At 47.6% G+C, this 25,989-nt stretch overlaps 1 protein-coding gene across 2 annotated transcripts in view; it reads right to left on the bottom strand.

The window, feature by feature from the left end:
- The window catches only part of LOC148516902 (ephrin type-B receptor 5-like), a 170,968-nt gene extending 145,632 nt beyond the window's left edge, over positions 1-25,336 (bottom strand). For both annotated transcript variants that reach the window (XM_088479377.1, XM_088479378.1), the window contains exon 1: positions 25,111-25,336. In XM_088479377.1, coding sequence (XP_088335503.1) covers positions 25,111-25,171 — 61 coding nt within the window. In that variant the 5' untranslated portion in view covers positions 25,172-25,336. The remainder of the gene's footprint in view (positions 1-25,110) is intronic.
- Between the last annotated feature and the right edge of the window lie 653 nt (positions 25,337-25,989).

The raw sequence follows: 25,989 nt of genomic DNA, 5'->3' as shown, positions 1-25,989 counted from the left end.
CTTGGTAAGACCATACTGCAATGCAGGGGGGGCAGATGTTACATGTGCAGAGAGAGTTACATTATTTGGGAGGGGCGCGTCCAAACTGACATCTGAATTGCAGCGTGGGAATAAATCTGACCAGTGTTTGTGGGCTACATGCAGAAGCAGCCAGTATTTACCCTGCATGCACACATAATGATCCTAATTGCACCTCTTGCAGTGCAGGCTTGTCCAGGTGCCCAGTTACTTGCTGTATCTTGCTTTATTCCCAGCTCAGAATCAGGCCCATGATGCATATGATAACTTACCCCTCAGCACAGTGTTATGAACAAGTGTTGGAGATGCACACTTCCCGCTTTTCGGGGACTCCCCTACCGGGAGGGAGTTGGGGGGGAAGCAGGAGCACTCAGCTGCAGCGATGCTCTGCGTAGCAGTAAATCAGCGGGTGAGCAAATGCTGGGTGTATGCGGACGGCATCTGTTCAGTGTGCGGGGAGAGCCTGGGGGCACCTCCGGGAGTGCTGTGTACTACCCCAGAATGAAGAAAATGCGGGGGTCGCCATGCCACACCCCTTCCCAATAAGGACTGGGGGGGTGCCTATTGCAAAGCTGTAAACGGTGGGAGGTATGGAGAGGTATATAACTTATACTTATAAATCCTGTCGTCTATGAATAGGCTGGGATCTATAGCGGCCAAATCCATAGTACGTGTTGTAGAAATAAAGCATGGGGGGGGGATACCATATTGCCCTCTAACGTGTATCAATGTCTCTTTGCCATTCCTGCTGACCAGTGCAGGTGGGATGGGGAGCGGCGTGGTCTTCTTACCCTTAATGGGCGCGGCTGGATCAGGGAGTGACTTGGGCAAATCTGGCAGTTTCTGCATGATGTAAGCATTGGCGCTATTTACAAAATGCCTAACACCGGCGACATCAGAGGCATCTCCTGCGTTAGGAAAAGTAGCGCACGTCTGGGGACTGCAGTCAGCTCCAATTTACCAATCACTGAAAATCCTACATTTTCTGAGCTTGGACTCAACATCTTTAGATGGGGTTAACTGCACTCGCCCAGGGGGCAGAACATCACCGGAGATGGATCTTCAGATCCCTATACAGCAGCTTCTACCCGCTCTCTGCTATGGCAGTTTTCGTACAGTAGAGCCTATTCTCCCTTCGCGTTAAGGACCTGGAAGTGACGTGCAGTGAGGGCGGAAGTGCGGTTCCATTCCCATAAAGTCCACATAAAGAAGAAACTTGTCCTCCTCTATGTCCACGTGGACGGTAGGGAATGACGTTGGACAGTAACTGATGACGTCAGGGTCCTCTCCGTGAAGGGCATCTAGACACTACCATTTTGGTACGCACATACATGGTCTGATGGGCGCGCATGCTCTGCGTCCTAGCCGGCATCAATAGCTATCACTGTACTGCCACCAGTCTTCCCTGTGTCCGGCTCCTATCTGTGCCACTCTCCCGGCAGGAGGATTTTGATAAATGCCCTTTTATTGCTGCAATACAATGTGGTTTGGAGCCCTAATATCACCAGTGATAAATACAATCCTCAATTTTAAAATAATAGAGTATATGGGGGTTGTGTTGTCACCTGTATCCTTTATAGTCGTTTGATATGAAATGACACAAAAGCAGAACTTTTTGACAGAAAACTAAGGAGCTTATTCAGAACCGGTCGTTAGCTCTATGAGCTCGCGACCGGGTCGATGTTGCTCCAGTGCGCATGCACACGACGGAGCCGGCTCCGTCGTGCGCATGCGCGAGACCCGGCTAACGATGGGTGATCCGTTGTTAGGGGTCTCGTAGCAGACGGAGCGAGCTGTCGATGTTGAGTGACAGCTCGCCTCATTTGCTGGGCGTGCCAGGGGCGTTCCTGTCGGAACGCTTGCCATTTGGGGGCGGCCCCACTGACATCATCAGTGATGTCAGTGGGGAGCTTCCTGCTCAAACAGAGCAGGAAGCTCCCTGGGGCTTAAGGTTGACGAGACCCTACCTTAGGGTCTCGTGGTAAGCCCCGATGGTCGCGATGGTCTTGACCATCGCGACCATCACCCTTAGCGGACGTTAGAGCTGTGGGTGTTAGCCCACAGCCTAACGACTGACATGGAGGCGGCCATTCAGGATGCATGCGGGCGCCCTGTTTCAGAACGACCGCTTGCATCCTGCGACCGCCTCTGAATGAGGCCCTAAATACTTATTTCCGTATAGGATTACAGACGTCATTGCAGCAGCAGAACCCCATCTGAGCAGTGTGGATGTAGGATTATCATGGCTTTAAGTTGTTTTGCTGCCCCAGGATCCAAATGATTTCCAAGGGAACAATGAATTGTATGACGTGGTACCTGCACACTCAGTGTGAGAATGTCAGTAAGTACAGCCATGTGCCGCTATAACGCTTCCTGCTTCACCACTTTACCGAGGCGAAGCAGAAAGCACTAACGATGCTCATCTGCCGGAGCGGGGAGTGAAAACTTCCCCCCCGGCGATCCCTGCTAGAACTCAAGCCTTGCGAGATCCCACATGCAGCCACCGCAGCAGGGACAGTGCTATACCTGCTGTGGTGTTAGGGCAACGCCATCTGCAGCTGTCGATGTCGATAGCTGCAGCTGCTGGAACGGTCAGGCGGATTGACCGTTCATAATGTATGCCTAGCACATTGGCGCACATAGCACACCTGCCATTTACCGCCCAGCCCCCGGTAATACATGGGGGAGAAGCGGTATACATGGGGGAGAAGCGGTATCAGCGCACATAACATGCGCTGAAACCACATCTCCCCCAATGTTCCTTAACACACACAGAGCGGGATGCAGCAATGCAGGGATTCTCCTGCAGAGGAAAACACCAAGGTAGGCAAGTCTGCATTGCATTCCGCAGCTTGGTAAATTCGCCAAAGAGCGGCCCCATTGTAAGCTGTGGGGGCTGCTATTGCGAGGTAAACGGGAGGCTGCAGCAGATATCTCCAATATACATTCAGGGGATACTTATTATTTATGGGTACCCCAAAAAACTGGTGTTTTCAGGGGATATCCCGCAAATAATTATTGATAAATAGACCCCTAAATCTTGTTTTAAAGTGTTGTTGTCTATCTAGGAGCGTTCATGCGCCGAACCTGCACTCCGCAAATCACGCCAGCCCCTCCCACAAGAAAATATAACAATTTGCTCTCCCCAAGAAACGTGTGTAATTCCAAATAATGGGGTGCGGCATTGGCCCCGCTGTATGTGAACCTTTGCAAGTTTGTAGATGACCGTTTATATGTTAAACAAGGTACAGAAATACCGTAAGTGAGTCTCTCGCAACTTGTGCGACAATGTATGATTTTAGTTTTATTTTCCACCATCAATTCCACAAGCCTGTGCTTACTGGTTCAATCCAGCAAAGGTTATTTAATAACACGTCATCTCTATTTAGCTACAGCCCTGACCTTAATCTTATAGCTATCTGGTAATCTAATTTATACATCTCACGCAGCCAGTGTCAGCGTTGATAAATATGACAGCACAGAGCGGTATGCAGAGGACTGGGTGGACTCTTGGCTGGGCTTCCGTATGCGTCCTGCAGAGACCGACGTTAGGGACCTCATGACAACGTGGGACAATATTGATATCCCATTGGGTGCTAAATACTGTAAATCCTATTGCCCCTTCGCCTTCCTGGCATTCAGCGCCTCAGTAAACGTAGATAACTCCATACGGGTGCTGCCACCTGTTTACTTGCCAGCTCCTGGAAATATCAAACCCTCAGACTATGGGCGCCCTCAGCAGAAAGATCTGACTTGTTTATAAGATGGAACTGATGAGCAACATCCTGAGAACGTCTCCAGCTCACTCCATAAACCTTGGGGCACTTGGACGCAACCTGGAACTTCTCCCATATACTGGCTACACACTCCCTCTATTCCTCCTACACTCACTCAGGTCTTCCATTCTGCTGCTTTCGGTTCAACGCTCTAAAAGATGGTATCCGGATGGTAGGTCTCCATTAAGAAGTCAGACAGTCAACCGGTCAACAGCAGAAGGTCAGCAGGGTTGAAAGGTCGACCTTCAAATGGTTGATGCAAAATGGTTGACATGGTTTTTCATGATTTTAAGGGTTAGGATTATATTTAAGGTTAGGTTTAGGGTTAGGCTAAAATAACAAAAAATCAAGTGTTGACCATTTTTGTGTTGACAATTTAAAGGGGTAAATTTACTAAGATGGGAGTTCTATTTAAGTAGTGATGTTGCCCATATCAACCAATCAGATTCCAGGTATTATCTTCTAGAAGGTGCTAGATAAATGAGAAGTAGAATCTGATTGGTTGCTATGGGCAACATCACTTCTTAAATAGAACTCCCATCTTAGTAAATTTACCCCTATGAATGTCCACCTTTTAACCCTGTCAACTTGAGATGTGCGCCGGACCATTTTTGCTGGATTTGGCTCTGATTCGTCGTCCGGATTTGGATTTGCCAAACCTGCCGTGACTGGTTTTGAATTTGGATTTTTTTTATAAAAATTAATAAAAAATAGCTAAAATCACATAATTTGGCCTTTCTTTTGTTCCTAGAGTATTATTAACCTCAATAACATTAATTTCCAGTAAATTTAGGCCACCTCACAGCTCACAATATTGTTTTCACCATTATTGGCCACAGGCTGCAGTGAGCTGGCTGGTTACTAAGTGACAGAGCAGCGGCACAACGACACAGACATCACAGTATAAAGCACATCTATGAAACATTGCGACTCACTGCGGAGCCACAGTACTAGTGTGTTATGGACACACAAAGAGCTAAGGCCCAAGGAGTCATGGTAGTTATACACAGAGGGCTAAGGCCCAAGGAGTCACGGTGCTTATACACAGAGAGGGCTACGGCCCAAGGAGTCACGGTGCTTATACACACAGAAGGCTACGGCCCAAGGAGTCACGGTGCTTATACACACAGAGGGCTATTGCCCAGGAGTCACAGTGCTTATACACACAGAGGGCTACTGCCCAGGGAGTCACAGTGCTTATACACACAGAGGGCTATTACACAAGGAGTCACGGTGCTTATACACACAGAGGGCTACGGCCCAAGGAGTCACGGTGCTTATACACACAGAGGGCTACGGCCCAAGGAGTCACGGTGCTTATACACACAGAGGGCTATTGCCCAGGGAGTCATGGTGCTTATATACACAGAGGGATATTGCCCAGGGAGTCACAGTGCTTATACACACAGAGGGCTATAACACAAGGAGTCACAGTGCTTATACACACAGAGGGCTACGGCCCAAGGAGTCACGGTGCCTATACACACAGAGGGCTATTGCCCAAGGAGTCACAGTGCTTATACACACAGAGGGCTATTGCCCAGGGAGTCACGGTGCTTATACACACAGAGGGCTATTGCCCAGGGAGTCACAGTGCTTATACACACAGAGGGCTATTACACAAGGAGTCATGGTGCTTATACACACAGAGGTCTACGGCCCAAGGAGTCACGGTGCTTATACACACAGAGGGCTATTGCCCAAGGAGTCACGGTGCTTTTAAACACAGAGGGCTAAGGCCCAAGGAGTTACGGTGCTTTTAATTTATACACAGAGGGCTAAGGCCCAAGGAGTCACAGTGCTTGTGTACAGCCATGGCCAAAAGTTATGAGAACGACACAAGTATTGGTTATTACAAAGTTTGCTGCTTCAGTATTTTTAGACCTTTTTGTGAGATGTTACTATGGTATACTGAAGTAAAATTACAGCATTTCATAAGTGTCAGATGTTACTATGGTATACTGAGGTAACATTACAGCATTTTATAAGTGTCAGAAGCTTTAATTGACAATTACATTAAGTTTATGCAAAGAGACAATATTTGCAGTGTTGACCCTTCTTTTTCAAGACCCCTGCAATTCGCCCTGGCATGCTGTCACTCACCTTCTGGGCCACATATTGACTGATGGCCGCCCATTATTGCCTAATCAATGTTTGGAGTTTGTCAGAATTTGTGGGTATTTGTTTGAACACCTGCCTCTTGAGGATTGACCACAAGTTCTCAATGGGATTAAGGTCTGGGGAGTTTCCTGGCCATGGACCCAAAATTTCGATGTTTTGTTCCCCGAGCCACTTAGTTATCACGTTTGCCTTATGGCAAGGTGCTCCATCATGCTGGGAAAGGCATTGTTCTTCACCAAACTGTTCTTGGATGGTTGGGAGAAGTTGCTCTTGGAGGATATTTTGGTACCATTCTTTATTCATGGCTCCGGTGTCACATTTCCCCTGCTGCGAGTTGGATACTTAAGTATCCCTCGCAGCAAGTTCAATACTTCATCATCGGAGGCCATATGGCCTTAGATGATGAATAGGCCCCTTGATTGCGCAGTAATATGGATCTTGTTATACACGTGTGGTGTTCTCAATAACTTAGGAAGTCATCCCCAAATAGGGGCTGCCACTGTTGCTGCTGCTGGTGGACTTTTACCGTCCGAGATCTAGGCTCTCGGACATTGGACGTCTGATGCCTATGGGGCCTATTCATCATTACTAAAAATTTGATGGAGGTAATTAGGTTTAGAACTCGCATGGAGTTCTACCTAATTACTGGAGGAATTCATCATTCCTCCTCTCCATAAGGGGTAAATTTACTAAGATCCGTGTTTGTCCCCATTTGCATTTTCGGGTGATATAATTTTTTTGCAAATTGGGAATTTATTATCATTAAAGTCGGGTGATTTATTCATTTTTTCAGGTTGAAATCGGGTGGTTTAATGCTGCAAATTCGACCATTCTGGACAATAGAAATTATATCACCATCGGCTCAATTCGGAAGTACTTTTCACTTTTTTAATACAAAATCGGGAATTTACCATTATTCGTTTTGCTAAAGTCGCCTGTTTTATACTCAAATCGGGGACTCAATAGAAGTTTTAAATGCACCACCTCCAGAGCTGCGAGCTGCCATCGAACATACACAAATCAGTGTGATTTGTGTATGTTTCTGAATGGCAAGTGTGTTCTAAGGGTTCATTTAAAAATAATCACGTGAGGTCCCCCCGCAAAGGCGAATCAGCCCCGAACTTGCCAGCCTGTCCTGGTACCTAAAATTATGGGGAACAAAGCGTGTAGGATTCCACCGTAAATTAGGTACCAGCATACCTAATCATAGGGGGAAAAATTACGTAGGGGTCCCCCTATAATTAAAACCAGCACCGGACCCTTTCTAGAGGGGGGCTGATGCCACAGCCAGAGGAGCCCTTTATCCAGGTCCCCCAGCCGCAGCATCAGTCCTGACCACTCATCAGCCCAAGCCAGGGATCCCTGGGGAGTTGGGGACCCTCCAATAAAGGAGTCCTGCTCTCCAGAGCACCCCTGACATAGGCTGATAGCTAAACCCTAAAAATAAAAAAAAAATGAACAAACAGTCTGATCATATTTCACTGATATGTGCAGGATGCTTGTTCGGGAGACAAATTTGTCCATTTAAATGGGGACTTCAAATCGGACAGGATCGACCAAATACACCATCAATCAAAACGATCCTGTCAAAACTGGGAGCTTGGCAAATTCACGATTTTTTTTGTGAAAAAAATATCCGTTTTTGTTCTAACCTATCAGAGTTGAAAAACGGGACAAAATCGAGACCAACCCGGATCTTAGTAAATTTACCCCTAAGTATCTATTCCAAAAAGCTGTCAATTTTGCGATGACAGCTTTTTCGGGAAATAGATACTTTTCGCTATCTACTCTACCTTACTGCAGCTGTAATCAGTGCATGTGCCGCACTGCCTACAGCTGCGGTAATTCTGTTCCCCCCTCCCTGTCCACCACCTACCTGAGAAGCCCGGGGCTGGTTATGCTTTTGGGGGGGGACCCTATGGCATTTTTTTAAAAAGATTTAACCCCTTTTTTTACAGGTACAATACACAAGCAGCCTTCACATATCTCACTGATTTGAGGAGGCTGCTTGTTCGGGAGAGTTTGTCAGAGAGAAGACACTGCAATCTCTGGTGAGTAATCTCATCTAAACTTGCTACTCGGGAGAGAAATCTCGATCTGCTTCACCATCGGCCAACTCACTCTCTCAGCTAAACTCACTTCTTAGTAAATTTGTGAGTTTCAGGAGCCTCAATTCACCTGAGTTACGGCGATGCTAATAGAGTTGAAAACAAAAAATATCTAGATCAGACTCGATTCTTAGTAAATTTATCCCTTCGTGTGTTTTCATCAACAAATAGATCTTACTAACTGCTTTGGGGCTCATTTACATTTGGATGTAAGTAAATTTTAATGCAATCCTCTCAGATGTAGCAGTACACGTCGACTTCACCGCCGCGCTCATAGGTGTTACTTTCACAATCTCCCTGACATGCTTTATCAAAAGTTGGCAAGCATGCTAGTACACCTCATTTTACATAGCAACCCCCAGAGATATGCTATGCTGCCATGTAATCACACCGTATTGGGGGCGTGGCTACACCTCATTTTACATAGCAACCCCCAGAGATATGCTATGCCACCACGTAATCACACTGTATTGGGGGCATGGCTACACCTCATCTTACATAGCAACCACCAGAGATATGCTATGCCACCACATAATCACACCGTATTGGGGGCATGGCTACACCTCATCTTACATAGCAACCACCAGAGATATGCTATGCCACCACATAATCACACCGTATTGGGGGCATGGCTACACCTCATCTTACATAGCAACCACCAGAGATATGCTATGCCACCACATAATCACACCATATTGGGGGCATGGCTACACCTCAACTTACATAGCAACCACCAGAGATATGCTATGCCACCACATAATCACACCGTATTGGGGGCGTGGCTACACCTCATCTTACATAGCAACCACCAGAGATATGCTATGCCACCACATAATCACACCGTATTGGGGGCATGGCTACACCTCATCTTACATAGCAACCCCCAGAGATATGCTATGCCACCACGTAATCACACTGTATTGGGGGCATGGCTACACCTCATCTTACATAGCAACCACCAGAGATATGCTATGCCACCACATAATCACACCGTATTGGGGGCATGGCTACACCTCATCTTACATAGCAACCACCAGAGATATGCTATGCCACCACATAATCACACCGTATTGGGGGCGTGGCTACACCTCATCTTACATAGCAAGCCCCAGAGATATGCTATGCTACCATGTAATCACACTGTATTGGGGTCGAGGCTACACCTCATCTTACATAGCAACCCACAGAGATATTCTATGCCACCACGTAATCACACCATATTGGGGGCGTGGCTACACCTCATCTTACATAGCAACCCCCAGAGATATGCTATGCCATCACATAATCACACCATATTGGGGCCGTGGCTACACCTCATCTTACATAGCAACCCCCAGAGATATGCTATGCCACCACGTAATCACACTATATTGGGGGCATGGCTACACCTCATCTTACATAGCAACCACCAGAGATATGCTATGCCACCACATAATCACACCGTATTGAGGGCGTGGCTACACCTCATCTTACATAGCAACCCCCAGAGATATGCTATGCTGCCATGTAATGACACCGTATTGGGGGCGTGGCTACACCTCATTTTACATAGCAACTCCCAGAGATATGCTATGCCACCACGTAATCACACTGTATTGGGGGCATGGCTACACCTCATCTTACATAGCAACCACCAGAGATATCCTATGCCAACACGTAATCACACTGTATTGGGGGCATGGCTACACCTCATCTTACATAGCAACCACCAGAGATATCCTATGCCACCACATAATCACACCGTATTGGGGGCATGGCTACACCTCATCTTACATAGCAACCACCAGAGATATGCTATGCCACCACATAATCACACTGTATTGGGGGCGTGGCTACACCTCATCTTACATAGCAACCCCCAGAGATATGCTATGCCACCACGTAATCACACTGTATTGGGGGCATGGCTACACCTCATCTTACATAGCAACCACCAGAGATATGCTATGCCACCACATAATCACACCGTATTGGGGCCAAGGCTACACCTCATCTTACATAGCAACCACCAGAGATATGCTATGCTACCACATAATCACACCGTATTGGGGGCGTGGCTACACCTCATCTTACATAGCAACCACCAGAGACATGCTATGCCACCACGTAATCACACCGTATTGGGGGCGTGGCTACACCTCATCTTACATAGCAACCCCCAGAGATATGCTATGCCACCACGTAATCACACTGTATTGGGGGCATGGCTACACCTCATCTTACATAGCAACCACGAGAGATATGCTATGCCACCACATAATCACACCGTATTGGGGGCGTGGCTACACCTCATCTTACATAGCAACCCCCAGAGATATGCTATGCTGCCATGTAATCACCGTATTGGGGGCGCGGCTACACCTCATCTTACATAGCAACCCCCAGAGATATGCTATGCCATCACATAATCACACCATATTGGGGGCGTGGCTACACCTCATCTTACATAGTAACCCCCAGAGATATGCTATGCTGCCATGTAATCACACCATATTGGGGGCGTGGCTACACCTCATCTTACATAGCAACCACCAGAGATATGCTATGCCACCACGTAATCACACTGTATTGGGGGCATGGCTACACCTCATCTTACATAGCAACCACCAGAGATATGCTATGCCACCACATAATCACACCGTATTGGGGGCGTGGCTACACCTCATCTTACATAGCAACCCCCAGAGATATGCTATGCCACCATGTAATCACACTGTATTGGGGGCATGGCTACACCTCATCTTACATAGCAACCCCCAGAGATATTCTATGCTACCACGTAATCACACCGTATTGGGGGCATGGCTACACCTCATCTTACATAGCAACCCCAAGAGATATGCTATGCCATCACATAATCACACAATATTGGGAGTGTGGCTACACCTCATCTTACACAGTAACCCCCAGAGATATGCTATGCCATCACATAATCACACCATATTGGGGGCGTGGCTACACCTCATCTTACATAGCAACTCCCAGAGATATACTATGCTGCCATGTAATCACACCGTATTGGGGGCATGGCTACACCTCATTTTACAAAGCAACCCCCAGAGATATGCTATGCCACCACGTAATCACACTGTATTGGAGGCATGGCTACACCTCATCTTACATAGCAACCACCAGAGATATCCTATTCCACCACATAATCACACCGTATTGGGGGCATGGCTACACCTCATCTTACATAGCAACCACCAGAGATATCCTATGCCACCACATAATCACACCGTATTGGGGGCATGGCTACACCTCATCTTACATAGCAACCACCAGAGATATGCTATGCCACCACATAATCACACCGTATTGGGGGGCGTGGCTACACCTCATCTTACATAGCAACCACCAGAGATATGCTATGCCACCACATAATCACACCGTATTGGGGGCATGGCTACACCTCATCTTACATAGCAACCACCAGAGATATGCTATGCCACTACATAATCACACCATATTGGGGGCGTGGCTACACCTCATCTTACATAGCAACCACCAGAGATATGCTATGTCACCACATAATCACACCGTATTGGGGGCGTGGCTACACCTCACCTTACATAGCAAACCCCAGAGATATGCTATGCCACCACATAATCACACCGTATTGGGGGCGTGGCTACACCTCATCTTACATAGCAACCACCAGAGATATGCTATGCCACCACATAATCACACCGTATTGGGGGCATGGCTACACGTCATCTTACATAGCAACCACCAGAGATATGCTATGCCACCACATAATCACACCGTATTGGGGGCGTGGCTACACCTCATCTTACATAGCAACCCTCAGAGATATGCTATGCTGCCATGTAATCACCGTATTGGGGGCGTGGCTACACCACATCTTACATAGCAACCCACAGAGATATGCTATGCCATCACATAATCACACCATATTGGGGGCGTGGCTACACCTCATCTTTCATAGTAACCCCCAGAGATATGCTATGCTGCCATGTAATCACACCATATTGGGGGCGTGGCTACACCTCATCTTACATAGCAACCCCCAGAGATATGCTATGCCACCACGTAATCACACTATATTGGGGGCATGGCTACACCTCATCTTATATAGCAACCACCAGAGATATGCTATGCCACCACATAATCACACCGTATTGGGGGCGTGGCTACACCTCATCTTACATAGCAACCCCCAGAGATGTGCTATGCCACCATGTAATCACACTGTAATGGGGGAATGGCTACACCTCATCTTACATAGCAACCCCCAGAGATATGCTATGCTGCCATGTAATCACACTGTATTCGTGTCGTGGCTACACCTCATCTTACATAGCAACCCCCAGAGATATTCAATGCCACCACGTAATCACACCATATTGGGGGCGTGGCTACACCTCATCTTACATAGCAACCCCCAGAGATATGCTATGCTGCCATGTAATCACACCGTATTGGGGGCATGGCTACATCTCATCTTACATAGCAACCCCCAGAGATATGCTATGCCACCATGTAATCACACCGTATTGGGGGCGTGGCTACACCTCATCTTACACAGTAACCCGCAGAGATATGCTATGCCATCACATAATCACACCATATTGGGGGCGTGGCTACACCTCATCTTACATAGCAACTCCCAGAGATATGCTATGCTGCCATGTAATCACACCATATTGGGGGCGTGGCTACACCTCATCTTACATAGCAACTCCCAGAGATATGCTATGCTGCCATGTAATCACACCGTATTGGGGGCATGGCTACACCTCATCTTACATAGCAAACACCAGAGATATCCTATTCCACCACATAATCACACTGTTTTGGGGACGTGGCTACACCTCATCTTACATAGCAACCACCAGAGATATCCTATGCCACCACATAATCACACCGTATTGGGGGCATGGCTACACCTCATCTTACATAGCAACCACCAGAGATATGCTATGCCACCACATAATCACACTGTATTGGGGGCGTGGCTACACCTCATCTTACATAGCAACCACCAGAGATATGCTATGCCACCACATAATCACACCGTATTGGGGGCGTGGCTACACCTCTTCTTACATAGCAACCCCCAGAGATATGCTATGCCACCACATAATCACACCGTATTGGGGGCGTGGCTACACCTCATCTTACATAGCAACCACCAGAGATATGCTATGCCACCACATAATCACACCGTATTGGGGGCGTGGCTACACCTCATCTTACATAGCAACCACCAGAGATATGCTATGCCACCACATAATCACACCGTATTGGGGGCGTGGCTACACCTCATCTTACATAGCAAACCTCAGAGATATGATATGCTGCCATGTAATCACCGTATTGGGGGCGTGGCTACACCTCATCTTACATAGCAACCCACAGAGATATGCTATGCCATCACATAATCACACCATATTGGGGGCGTGGCTACACCTCATCTTTCATAGTAACCCCCAGAGATATGCTATGCTGCCATGTAATCACACCATATTGGGGGCGTGGCTACACCTCATCTTACATAGCAACCCCCAGAGATATGCTATGCCACCACGTAATCACACTATATTGGGGGCATGGCTACACCTCATCTTACATAGCAACCACCAGAGATATGCTATGCCACCACATAATCACACCGTATTGGGGGCGTGGCTACACCTCATCTTACATAGCACCCCCCAGAGATGTGCTATGCCACCATGTAATCACACTGTATTGGGGGAATGGCTACACCTCATCTTACATAGCAACCCCCAGAGATATGCTATGCTGCCATGTAATCACACTGTATTCGGGTCGTGGCTACACCTCATCTTACATAGCAACCCCCAGAGATATTCAATGCCACCACGTAATCACACCGTATTGGGGGCGTGGCTACACCTCATCTTACATAGCAACCCCCAGAGATATGCTATGCTGCCATGTAATCACACCGTATTGGGGGCATGGCTACACCTCATCTTACATAGCAACCACCAGAGATATGCTATGCCACCATGTAATCAGACTGTATTGGGGTCGTGGCTACACCTCATCTTACATAGCAACCACCAGAGTAATGCTATGCCACCACATAATCACACCGTATTGGGGGCATGGCTACACCTCATCTTACATAGCAACCACCAGAGATATGCTATGCCACCACATAATCACACCGTATTGGGGGCGTGGCTACACCTCATCTTACATAGCAACCACCAGAGATATGCTATGCCACCACATAATCACACCGTATTGGGGGCGTGGATACACCTCATCTTACATAGCAACCCCCAGAGATATGCTATGCCACCATGTAATCACACTGTATTGGGGGCATGGCTACACCTCATCTTACATAGCAACCACCAGAGATATGCTATGCTGCCATGTAATCACAGTATTGGGGGTGTGGCTACACCTCATCTTACATAGCAACCCCCAGAGATATGCTATGCCATCACATAATCACACCATATTGGGGGCGTGGCTACACCTCATCTTACATAGCAACCCCCTGAGATATGCTATGCCATCACATAATCACACCATATTGGGGGCATGGCTACACCTCATTTTACATAGCAACCCCCAGAGATATGCTATGCCACCATGTAATCACACTGTATTGGGGGCATGGCTACACCTCATCTTACATAGCAACCCCTAGAGATATGCTATGCTGCCATGTAATCACACTGTATTGGGGTCGTGGCTACACCTCATCTTACATAGCAACCCCCAGAGATATTCTATGCCACCACGTAATCACACCATATTGGGGGTGTGGCTACACCTCATCTTACACAGTAACCCCCAGAGATATGCTATGCCATCACATAATCACACCATATTGGGGGCGTGGCTACACCTCATCTTACATAGCAACCCCCAGAGATATGCTATGCTGCCATGTAAGGACACCGTATTGGGGGCATGGCTACACCTCATCTTACATAGTAACCCCCAGAGATACGCTATGCTGCCATGTAATCACACCGTATTGGGGGCATGGCTACACCTCATCTTACATAGCAACCCCCAGAGATACGCTATGCTGCCATGTAATCACACCGTATTGGGGGCGTGGCTACACCTCATCTTACACAGTAACCCCCAGAGATATGCTATGCCATCACATAATCACACCATATTGGGGGCGTGGCTACACCTCATCTTACATAGCAACCCCCAGAGATATGCTATGCTGCCATGTAATGACACCATATTGGGGGCGTGGCTAACCCTCATCTTACATAGTAACCCCCAGAGATATGCTATGCTGCCATGTAATCACACCGTATTGGGGGCGTGGCTACACCTCATCTTACATAGCAACCCCCAGAGATATGCTATGCTGCCATGTAATCACACCGTATTGGGGGCGTGGCTACACCTCATCTTACATAGCAACCCCCAGAGATATGCTATGCTGCCAAGTAATTACACGTATTGGGGGCATGGCTACACCTCATCTTACATAGCAACCGCCAGAGATATGCTATGCCTCCACGTAATCACACCTTATTGGGTGCGTGGCTACACCTCATCTTACATAGTAACCCCAAGAGATACGCTATGCTGCCATGTAATCACACCGTATTGGGGGTGTGGCTACACCTCATCTTACACAGTAACCCCCAGAGATATGCTATGCCACCACATAATCACACCGTATTGGATGCGTGGCTACACCTCATCTTACATAGTAACCCCAAGAGATATGCTATGCTGCCATGTAATCACACCGTATTGGAGGCGTGGCTACACCTCATCTTACACAGTAACCCCCAGAGATACGCTATGCCACCACGTAATCACACCGTATTGCGGGCGTGGCTACACCTCATCTTACATAGTAACCCCCAGAGACACGCTATGCTGCCATGTAATCACACCGTATTGGGGGCGTGGCTACACCTCATCTTACATAGTAACCCCCAGAGATACGCTATGCTGCCTTGTAATCACACCGTATTGGGGGCGTGGCTATACCTCATCTTACATAGTAACCCCCAGAGATATGCTATGCTGCCATGTAATCACACCGTATTGGGGGCGTGGCTACACCTCATCTTACATAGTAACCCCCAGAGATATGCTATGCTGCCATGTAATCACACCGTATTGGGGGCGTGGCTACACCTCATCTTACATAGTAACCCCCAGAGATATGCTATGCCACCACATAATCACACCGTATTGGGGGCGTGGCTACACCTCATCTTACATAGTAACCCCCAGAGATACGCTATGCTGCCATGTAATCACACCGTATTGGGGACGTGGCTACACCTCATCTTTACATAGTAACCCCCAGAGATACGCTATGCTGCCATGTAATCACACCGTATTGGGGGCGTGGCTACACCTCATCTTACATAGTAACCCCCAGAGATATGCTATGCTGCCATGTAATGACACCGTATTGGGGGCGTGGCTACACCTCATCTTACATAGCAACCCCCAGAGATATGCTATGCTGCCATGTAATCACACCGTATTAGGGGCGTGGCTACACCTCATCTTACATAGTAACCCCAAGAGATATTCTATGCTGCCATGTAATCACACCGTATTGGGGGCGTGGCTACACCTCATCTTACATAGTAACCCCCAGAGATACGCTATGCTGCCATGTAATGACACCGTATTGGGGGCGTGGCTACACCTCATCTTACATAGTAACCCCCAGATATATGCTATGCTGCCATGTAATCACACCGTATTGGGGGCGTGGCTACACCTCATCTTACACAGTAACCCCCAGAGATATGCTATGCCACCACGTAATCACACTGTATTGGGGGCATGGCTACACCTCATCTTACATAGTAACCCCCAGAGATATGCTATGCCACCATGTAATCACACTGTATTGGGGGCGTGGCTACACCTCATCTTACATAGTAACCCCCAGAGATACGCTATGCCACCACGTAATCACACTGTATTGGGGGCATGGCTACACCTCATCTTACATAGTAACCCCCAGAGATATGCTATGCTGCCATGTAATCACACCGTATTGGGGGCGTGGCTACACCTCATCTTACACAGTAACCCCCAGAGATATGCTATGCTGCCATGTAATCACACCGTATTGGGGGCGTGGCTACACCTTATCTTACATAGTAACCCCCAGAGATACGCTATGCTGCCATGTAATGACACCGTATTGGGGGCGTGGCTACACCTTATCTTACATAGTAACCCACAGAGATACGCTATGCTGCCATGTAATCACACCGTATTGGGGGCGTGGCTACACCTCATCTTACATAGCAACCACCAGAGATATGCTATGCCACCACATAATCACACCGTATTGGGGGCATGGCTACACGTCATCTTACATAGCAACCACCAGAGATATGCTATGCCACCACATAATCACACCGTATTGGGGGCGTGGCTACACCTCATCTTACATAGCAACCCTCAGAGATATGCTATGCTGCCATGTAATCACCGTATTGGGGGCGTGGCTACACCACATCTTACATAGCAACCCACAGAGATATGCTATGCCATCACATAATCACACCATATTGGGGGCGTGGCTACACCTCATCTTTCATAGTAACCCCCAGAGATATGCTATGCTGCCATGTAATCACACCATATTGGGGGCGTGGCTACACCTCATCTTACATAGCAACCCCCAGAGATATGCTATGCCACCACGTAATCACACTATATTGGGGGCATGGCTACACCTCATCTTATATAGCAACCACCAGAGATATGCTATGCCACCACATAATCACACCGTATTGGGGGCGTGGCTACACCTCATCTTACATAGCAACCCCCAGAGATGTGCTATGCCACCATGTAATCACACTGTAATGGGGGAATGGCTACACCTCATCTTACATAGCAACCCCCAGAGATATGCTATGCTGCCATGTAATCACACTGTATTCGTGTCGTGGCTACACCTCATCTTACATAGCAACCCCCAGAGATATTCAATGCCACCACGTAATCACACCATATTGGGGGCGTGGCTACACCTCATCTTACATAGCAACCCCCAGAGATATGCTATGCTGCCATGTAATCACACCGTATTGGGGGCATGGCTACATCTCATCTTACATAGCAACCCCCAGAGATATGCTATGCCACCATGTAATCACACCGTATTGGGGGCGTGGCTACACCTCATCTTACACAGTAACCCGCAGAGATATGCTATGCCATCACATAATCACACCATATTGGGGGCGTGGCTACACCTCATCTTACATAGCAACTCCCAGAGATATGCTATGCTGCCATGTAATCACACCATATTGGGGGCGTGGCTACACCTCATCTTACATAGCAACTCCCAGAGATATGCTATGCTGCCATGTAATCACACCGTATTGGGGGCATGGCTACACCTCATCTTACATAGCAAACACCAGAGATATCCTATTCCACCACATAATCACACTGTTTTGGGGACGTGGCTACACCTCATCTTACATAGCAACCACCAGAGATATCCTATGCCACCACATAATCACACCGTATTGGGGGCATGGCTACACCTCATCTTACATAGCAACCACCAGAGATATGCTATGCCACCACATAATCACACTGTATTGGGGGCGTGGCTACACCTCATCTTACATAGCAACCACCAGAGATATGCTATGCCACCACATAATCACACCGTATTGGGGGCGTGGCTACACCTCTTCTTACATAGCAACCCCCAGAGATATGCTATGCCACCACATAATCACACCGTATTGGGGGCGTGGCTACACCTCATCTTACATAGCAACCACCAGAGATATGCTATGCCACCACATAATCACACCGTATTGGGGGCGTGGCTACACCTCATCTTACATAGCAACCACCAGAGATATGCTATGCCACCACATAATCACACCGTATTGGGGGCGTGGCTACACCTCATCTTACATAGCAACCCACAGAGATATGTTATGCCATCACATAATCACACCATATTGGGGGCGTGGCTACACCTCATCTTTCATAGTAACCCCCAGAGATATGCTATGCTGCCATGTAATCACACCATATTGGGGGCGTGGCTACACCTCATCTTACATAGCAACCCCCAGAGATATGCTATGCCACCACGTAATCACACTATATTGGGGGCATGGCTACACCTCATCTTACATAGCAACCACCAGAGATATGCTATGCCACCACATAATCACACCGTATTGGGGGCGTGGCTACACCTCATCTTACATAGCACCCCCCAGAGATGTGCTATGCCACCATGTAATCACACTGTATTGGGGGAATGGCTACACCTCATCTTACATAGCAACCCCCAGAGATATGCTATGCTGCCATGTAATCACACTGTATTGGGGGCGTGGCTACACCTCATCTTACATAGCACCCCCCAGAGATGTGCTATGCCACCATGTAATCACACTGTATTGGGGGAATGGCTACACCTCATCTTACATAGCAACCCCCAGAGATATGCTATGCTGCCATGTAATCACACTGTATTCGGGTCGTGGCTACACCTCATCTTACATAGCAACCCCCAGAGATATTCAATGCCACCACGTAATCACACCGTATTGGGGGCGTGGCTACACCTCATCTTACATAGCAACCCCCAGAGATATGCTATGCTGCCATGTAATCACACCGTATTTGGGGGCATGGCTACACCTCATCTTACATAGCAACCACCAGAGATATGCTATGCCACCATGTAATCAGACTGTATTGGGGTCGTGGCTACACCTCATCTTACATAGCAACCACCAGAGTAATGCTATGCCACCACATAATCACACCGTATTGGGGGCATGGCTACACCTCATCTTACATAGCAACCACCAGAGATATGCTATGCCACCACATAATCACACCGTATTGGGGGCGTGGCTACACCTCATCTTACATAGCAACCACCAGAGATATGCTATGCCACCACATAATCACACCGTATTGGGGGCGTGGATACACCTCATCTTACATAGCAACCCCCAGAGATATGCTATGCCACCATGTAATCACACTGTATTGGGGGCATGGCTACACCTCATCTTACATAGCAACCCCTAGAGATATGCTATGCTGCCATGTAATCACACTGTATTGGGGTCGTGGCTACACCTCATCTTACATAGCAACCCCCAGAGATATTCTATGCCACCACGTAATCACACCATATTGGGGGTGTGGCTACACCTCATCTTACACAGTAACCCCCAGAGATATGCTATGCCATCACATAATCACACCATATTGGGGGCGTGGCTACACCTCATCTTACATAGCAACCCCCAGAGATATGCTATGCTGCCATGTAAGGACACCGTATTGGGGGCATGGCTACACCTCATCTTACATAGTAACCCCCAGAGATACGCTATGCTGCCATGTAATCACACCGTATTGGGGGCATGGCTACACCTCATCTTACATAGCAACCCCCAGAGATACGCTATGCTGCCATGTAATCACACCGTATTGGGGGCGTGGCTACACCTCATCTTACACAGTAACCCCCAGAGATATGCTATGCCATCACATAATCACACCATATTGGGGGCGTGGCTACACCTCATCTTACATAGCAACCCCCAGAGATATGCTATGCTGCCATGTAATGACACCATATTGGGGGCGTGGCTAACCCTCATCTTACATAGTAACCCCCAGAGATATGCTATGCTGCCATGTAATCACACCGTATTGGGGGCGTGGCTACACCTCATCTTACATAGCAACCCCCAGAGATATGCTATGCTGCCATGTAATCACACCGTATTGGGGGCGTGGCTACACCTCATCTTACATAGCAACCCCCAGAGATATGCTATGCTGCCAAGTAATTACACGTATTGGGGGCATGGCTACACCTCATCTTACATAGCAACCGCCAGAGATATGCTATGCCTCCACGTAATCACACCTTATTGGGTGCGTGGCTACACCTCATCTTACATAGTAACCCCAAGAGATACGCTATGCTGCCATGTAATCACACCGTATTGGGGGTGTGGCTACACCTCATCTTACACAGTAACCCCCAGAGATATGCTATGCCACCACATAATCACACCGTATTGGATGCGTGGCTACACCTCATCTTACATAGTAACCCCAAGAGATATGCTATGCTGCCATGTAATCACACCGTATTGGAGGCGTGGCTACACCTCATCTTACACAGTAACCCCCAGAGATACGCTATGCCACCACGTAATCACACCGTATTGCGGGCGTGGCTACACCTCATCTTACATAGTAACCCCCAGAGACACGCTATGCTGCCATGTAATCACACCGTATTGGGGGCGTGGCTACACCTCATCTTACATAGTAACCCCCAGAGATATGCTATGCTGCCATGTAATCACACCGTATTGGGGGCGTGGCTACACCTCATCTTACATAGTAACCCCCAGAGATATGCTATGCCACCACATAATCACACCGTATTGGGGGCGTGGCTACACCTCATCTTACATAGTAACCCCCAGAGATACGCTATGCTGCCATGTAATCACACCGTATTGGGGACGTGGCTACACCTCATCTTTACATAGTAACCCCCAGAGATACGCTATGCTGCCATGTAATCACACCGTATTGGGGGCGTGGCTACACCTCATCTTACATAGTAACCCCCAGAGATATGCTATGCTGCCATGTAATGACACCGTATTGGGGGCGTGGCTACACCTCATCTTACATAGCAACCCCCAGAGATATGCTATGCTGCCATGTAATCACACCGTATTAGGGGCGTGGCTACACCTCATCTTACATAGTAACCCCAAGAGATATTCTATGCTGCCATGTAATCACACCGTATTGGGGGCGTGGCTACACCTCATCTTACATAGTAACCCCCAGAGATACGCTATGCTGCCATGTAATGACACCGTATTGGGGGCGTGGCTACACCTCATCTTACATAGTAACCCCCAGATATATGCTATGCTGCCATGTAATCACACCGTATTGGGGGCGTGGCTACACCTCATCTTACACAGTAACCCCCAGAGATATGCTATGCCACCACGTAATCACACTGTATTGGGGGCATGGCTACACCTCATCTTACATAGTAACCCCCAGAGATATGCTATGCCACCATGTAATCACACTGTATTGGGGGCGTGGCTACACCTCATCTTACATAGTAACCCCCAGAGATACGCTATGCCACCACGTAATCACACTGTATTGGGGGCATGGCTACACCTCATCTTACATAGTAACCCCCAGAGATATGCTATGCTGCCATGTAATCACACCGTATTGGGGGCGTGGCTACACCTCATCTTACACAGTAACCCCCAGAGATATGCTATGCTGCCATGTAATCACACCGTATTGGGGGCGTGGCTACACCTTATCTTACATAGTAACCCCCAGAGATACGCTATGCTGCCATGTAATGACACCGTATTGGGGGCGTGGCTACACCTTATCTTACATAGTAACCCACAGAGATACGCTATGCTGCCATGTAATCACACCGTATTGGGGGCGTGGCTACACCTCATCTTACATAGTAACCCCCAGAGATATGCTATGCTGCCATGTAATCACACCGTATTGGGGGCGTGGCTACACCTCATCTTACATAGTAACCCCCAGAGATACGCTAAGCTGCCATGTAATCACACCGTATTGGGGGCGTGGCTACACCTCATCTTACATAGTAACCCCCAGAGATACGCTATGCTGCCATGTAATCACACCGTATTGGGGGCGTGGCTACACCTCATCTTACATAGTAACCCCCAGAGATATGCTATGCCACCACATAATCACACCGTATTGGGGGCGTGGCTACACCTCATCTTACATAGCAACCCCCAGAGATATGCTATGCTGCCATGTAATCACACCGTATTGGGGGCGTGGCTACACCTCATCTTACATAGTAACCCCCAGAGATATGCTATGCCACCACATAATCACACCGTATTGGGGCGTGGCTACACCTCATCTTACATAGTAACCCCCAGAGATATGCTATGCTGCCATGTAATCACACTGTATTGGGGGCGTGGCTACACCTCATCTTACACAGTAACCCCCAGAGATATGCTATGCCACCACATAATCACACCGTATTGGGGCGTGGCTACACCTCATCTTACATAGTAACCCCCAGAGATACGCTATGCTGCCATGTAATCACACCGTATTGGGGGCGTGGCTACACCTCATCTTACATAGCAACTCCCAGAGATATGCTATGCTGCCGTGTAATCACACCGTATTGGGGGCGTGGCTACACCTCATCTTACATAGTAACCCCCAGAAATACGCTATGCTGCCATGTAATCACACCGTATTGGGGGCGTGGCTACACCTCATCTTACATAGCAACCCCCAGAGATACGCTATGCTGCCATGTAATGACACCATATTGGGGGCGTGGCTACACCTCATCTTACATAGTAACCCCCAGAGATACGCTATGCTGCCACGTGACCACACAATATTGTGGGCGTAGCTACACCTCCCTGGCTGGTCCGGGCCACAGTAATTTCTACCTGCCCCCACCCCTCTTGGTGCCCCTGTAGATGCCCTGTCATCCTAATGTGATATCCACAGGTATATCAGTGAAAAATAAGCACAAAACATCATTTGCACAGTGGACGCGGTTCTGAACTTTCATAAATTCATCTTAATAATTAATAATAAAGAAACAAATAAAAGGCGCTAGGGGGTAAATTTACTAAAGTCAGAGTTTTCAGAAGTGAGTTTTAGAAGAGATGTTACCCATAGCAACCAATCAGATTCTACTTAACATATAACTAGCACCTTCTAGAAGATAATAGCTAGAATCTGATTGGTTGCTATGGGCAACATCACTTTTATAACTCACTTCTAAAAACTCTCACTTTAGTAAATTTACCCCTTGGAGTCTTCATTATTAATGAGCACTAATGTTTTCCATTTTTTTCACACACACATGTAACAACATTATGTGCAACATATCGCTGCACATAGTGTATCCAGCCTCCACTGCTCCGCAGGCAAATCATCTCCAGGCAATAAACATTTCATAAACATTCAATAAACAAATTGCAGCATATATAGGAAGCAGCATGTCTTAAGTTTTATTCTAATGTGATAACAATCGCCATGTTCATAATTCTGAGTGACAGAGCAGGAACTTGCAGAAAAATGGGGTCCCTTGACGGGGGCTGCAAGCTTAAATGTTTTGATCAAAATATGAGCTAAATCCCCCATGCTTTATTATGGTACACAGTCACACACAGACACACAGACACACACACACACACACAAACTTGTGGTGTTTCACGGGATGGCTGTATTTATAGAACATATAAAGGGATTGCAGGGTGGAAGACTGAAACGTAACCTAAGAACTTTTTTTTTTTTTGTACAATCGATCCATGGAACAGTCTCCCAGTAATTGTTCTGGGAATTCACAGCGTAATATAGCTCAAGACTGCAAATATCGCAAGGGGCGGAGCTACCTCTAAAGAGAGCGTTTCTATTCATCTACATATTTGTTCTCAGTAAACAATTGTATATCAACAGCTTATAAATGATGGGTTATTTAATGATATTAAGTTTTGCACTTGTAAAGTTATATATTACTTTTCTGTTGTTTTAGAGTTGACTGCAAAGTAATTAAAATTATTGTATTGTCAATTGTATAATTCACCCATGGTTGCAAAAGAAAAACGCCACCAGTATAGTAATAAATGTCGCAGCTCACACATAAAAAGAAGAAGCCCTAACATTAAGAGAGAACACAAAACGTCTGACCACAGACTGTACAGGAAATTACGCTTCCAGTGCTTTTGTGCATTAGAGTATTATTATTATATTTTATATAAATGATTATTTACCATATGTCTATAAACTACAAATATTATTATGTGTGTGTGTGTGTCTTACCGCTGGGCTGATACAATAATGAGGCAATGCTGCAGGCCTGGACCCAAGAGCTTGCACTCTAGTAGGGACGGACTGCCTCTGGCTCAACAATAGTTGCTGAACTATGTCTCCCATGTTCTCCCCAGTCTAGAGAGCAGGGGATATGTGGAGCTCAGTGACTGTGATAAGGGATGGTTAGGGTATGGGGTACTTACCCTCCAGTAAGGATACAAGCGGCAGTAGGTAGTAGATGCACAGGAGCCTTGCCACAGGCATGATGCTACCAGTGTTACAGCAGGGCAGGCGTGCTCTCCCTATAAGATGCCCACAAGTAGTAGTAGGGATGAATCTGACCCCTCATGACCTGATCTCCGTGCAGCCAGCGATGCAGCCAGTAAGTGCACAGAGAGGGGAATCAGCCTCTCCGGACATCCTTCTCCTTATAATCCATTCTCAGTATCTGCCACCTCAGCCCAGCCTCCCTGCCAGACTTTGCCTGTGCCTCTCTCCTCCTATTTGGAGGGCTAGTGTGAGAGTCTGTGATTCTTGCTGGGAGCTGTGTCACCCACCCCCTCCCCAGCTGTCTCACTAATCTCTATACGCTCAATGCCCCTCACTCCCCACCAGTCTGCCAGGCTTGCCCACTTTATCACACACGCACACACGGTCTCGTCCTGCATGTCTGTGATGGATTCGGCAGAAGTGTAGCACCTGTTACTGCCAAGTGCTGAGATACCGGTACTGACAGTCATTTACCAACCGCAAGATTGAGGACACTGTAGCGCAAATGCTTTGCTTGCGAATCCACATGCCTACAATTGCGCAGTTGCACTCTTATTGCCTGCCGCACTCGAAATGCGGATTATTTGCTAACATTACGCTAATGCATAGGCACGCCTTCATGCGTACGCATCACTCCGCCCCACGGTTTTTCCGTCTGTAGCCACAATAGTCATCACTAGTTTTGCCACTTCCACCTACCCTATAAGATCTATCGTTTCTCCGGCAAATTCAGAATAGGACGCAGCTCGGGCAATGTGCCCACTATACACCCAGATACGTCCATTTCACACACAGGGCGGGATGACGCATCA

This window comes from Taudactylus pleione, unplaced genomic scaffold (genome assembly GCF_031769625.1).
Source record: "Taudactylus pleione unplaced genomic scaffold, aTauple2 ptg000231l, whole genome shotgun sequence".
Taxonomy (NCBI): domain Eukaryota; kingdom Metazoa; phylum Chordata; class Amphibia; order Anura; family Myobatrachidae; genus Taudactylus; species Taudactylus pleione.
Note: the sequence above shows the minus strand (reverse complement) of the source record. Positions and strands in the feature narration are given on the sequence as shown.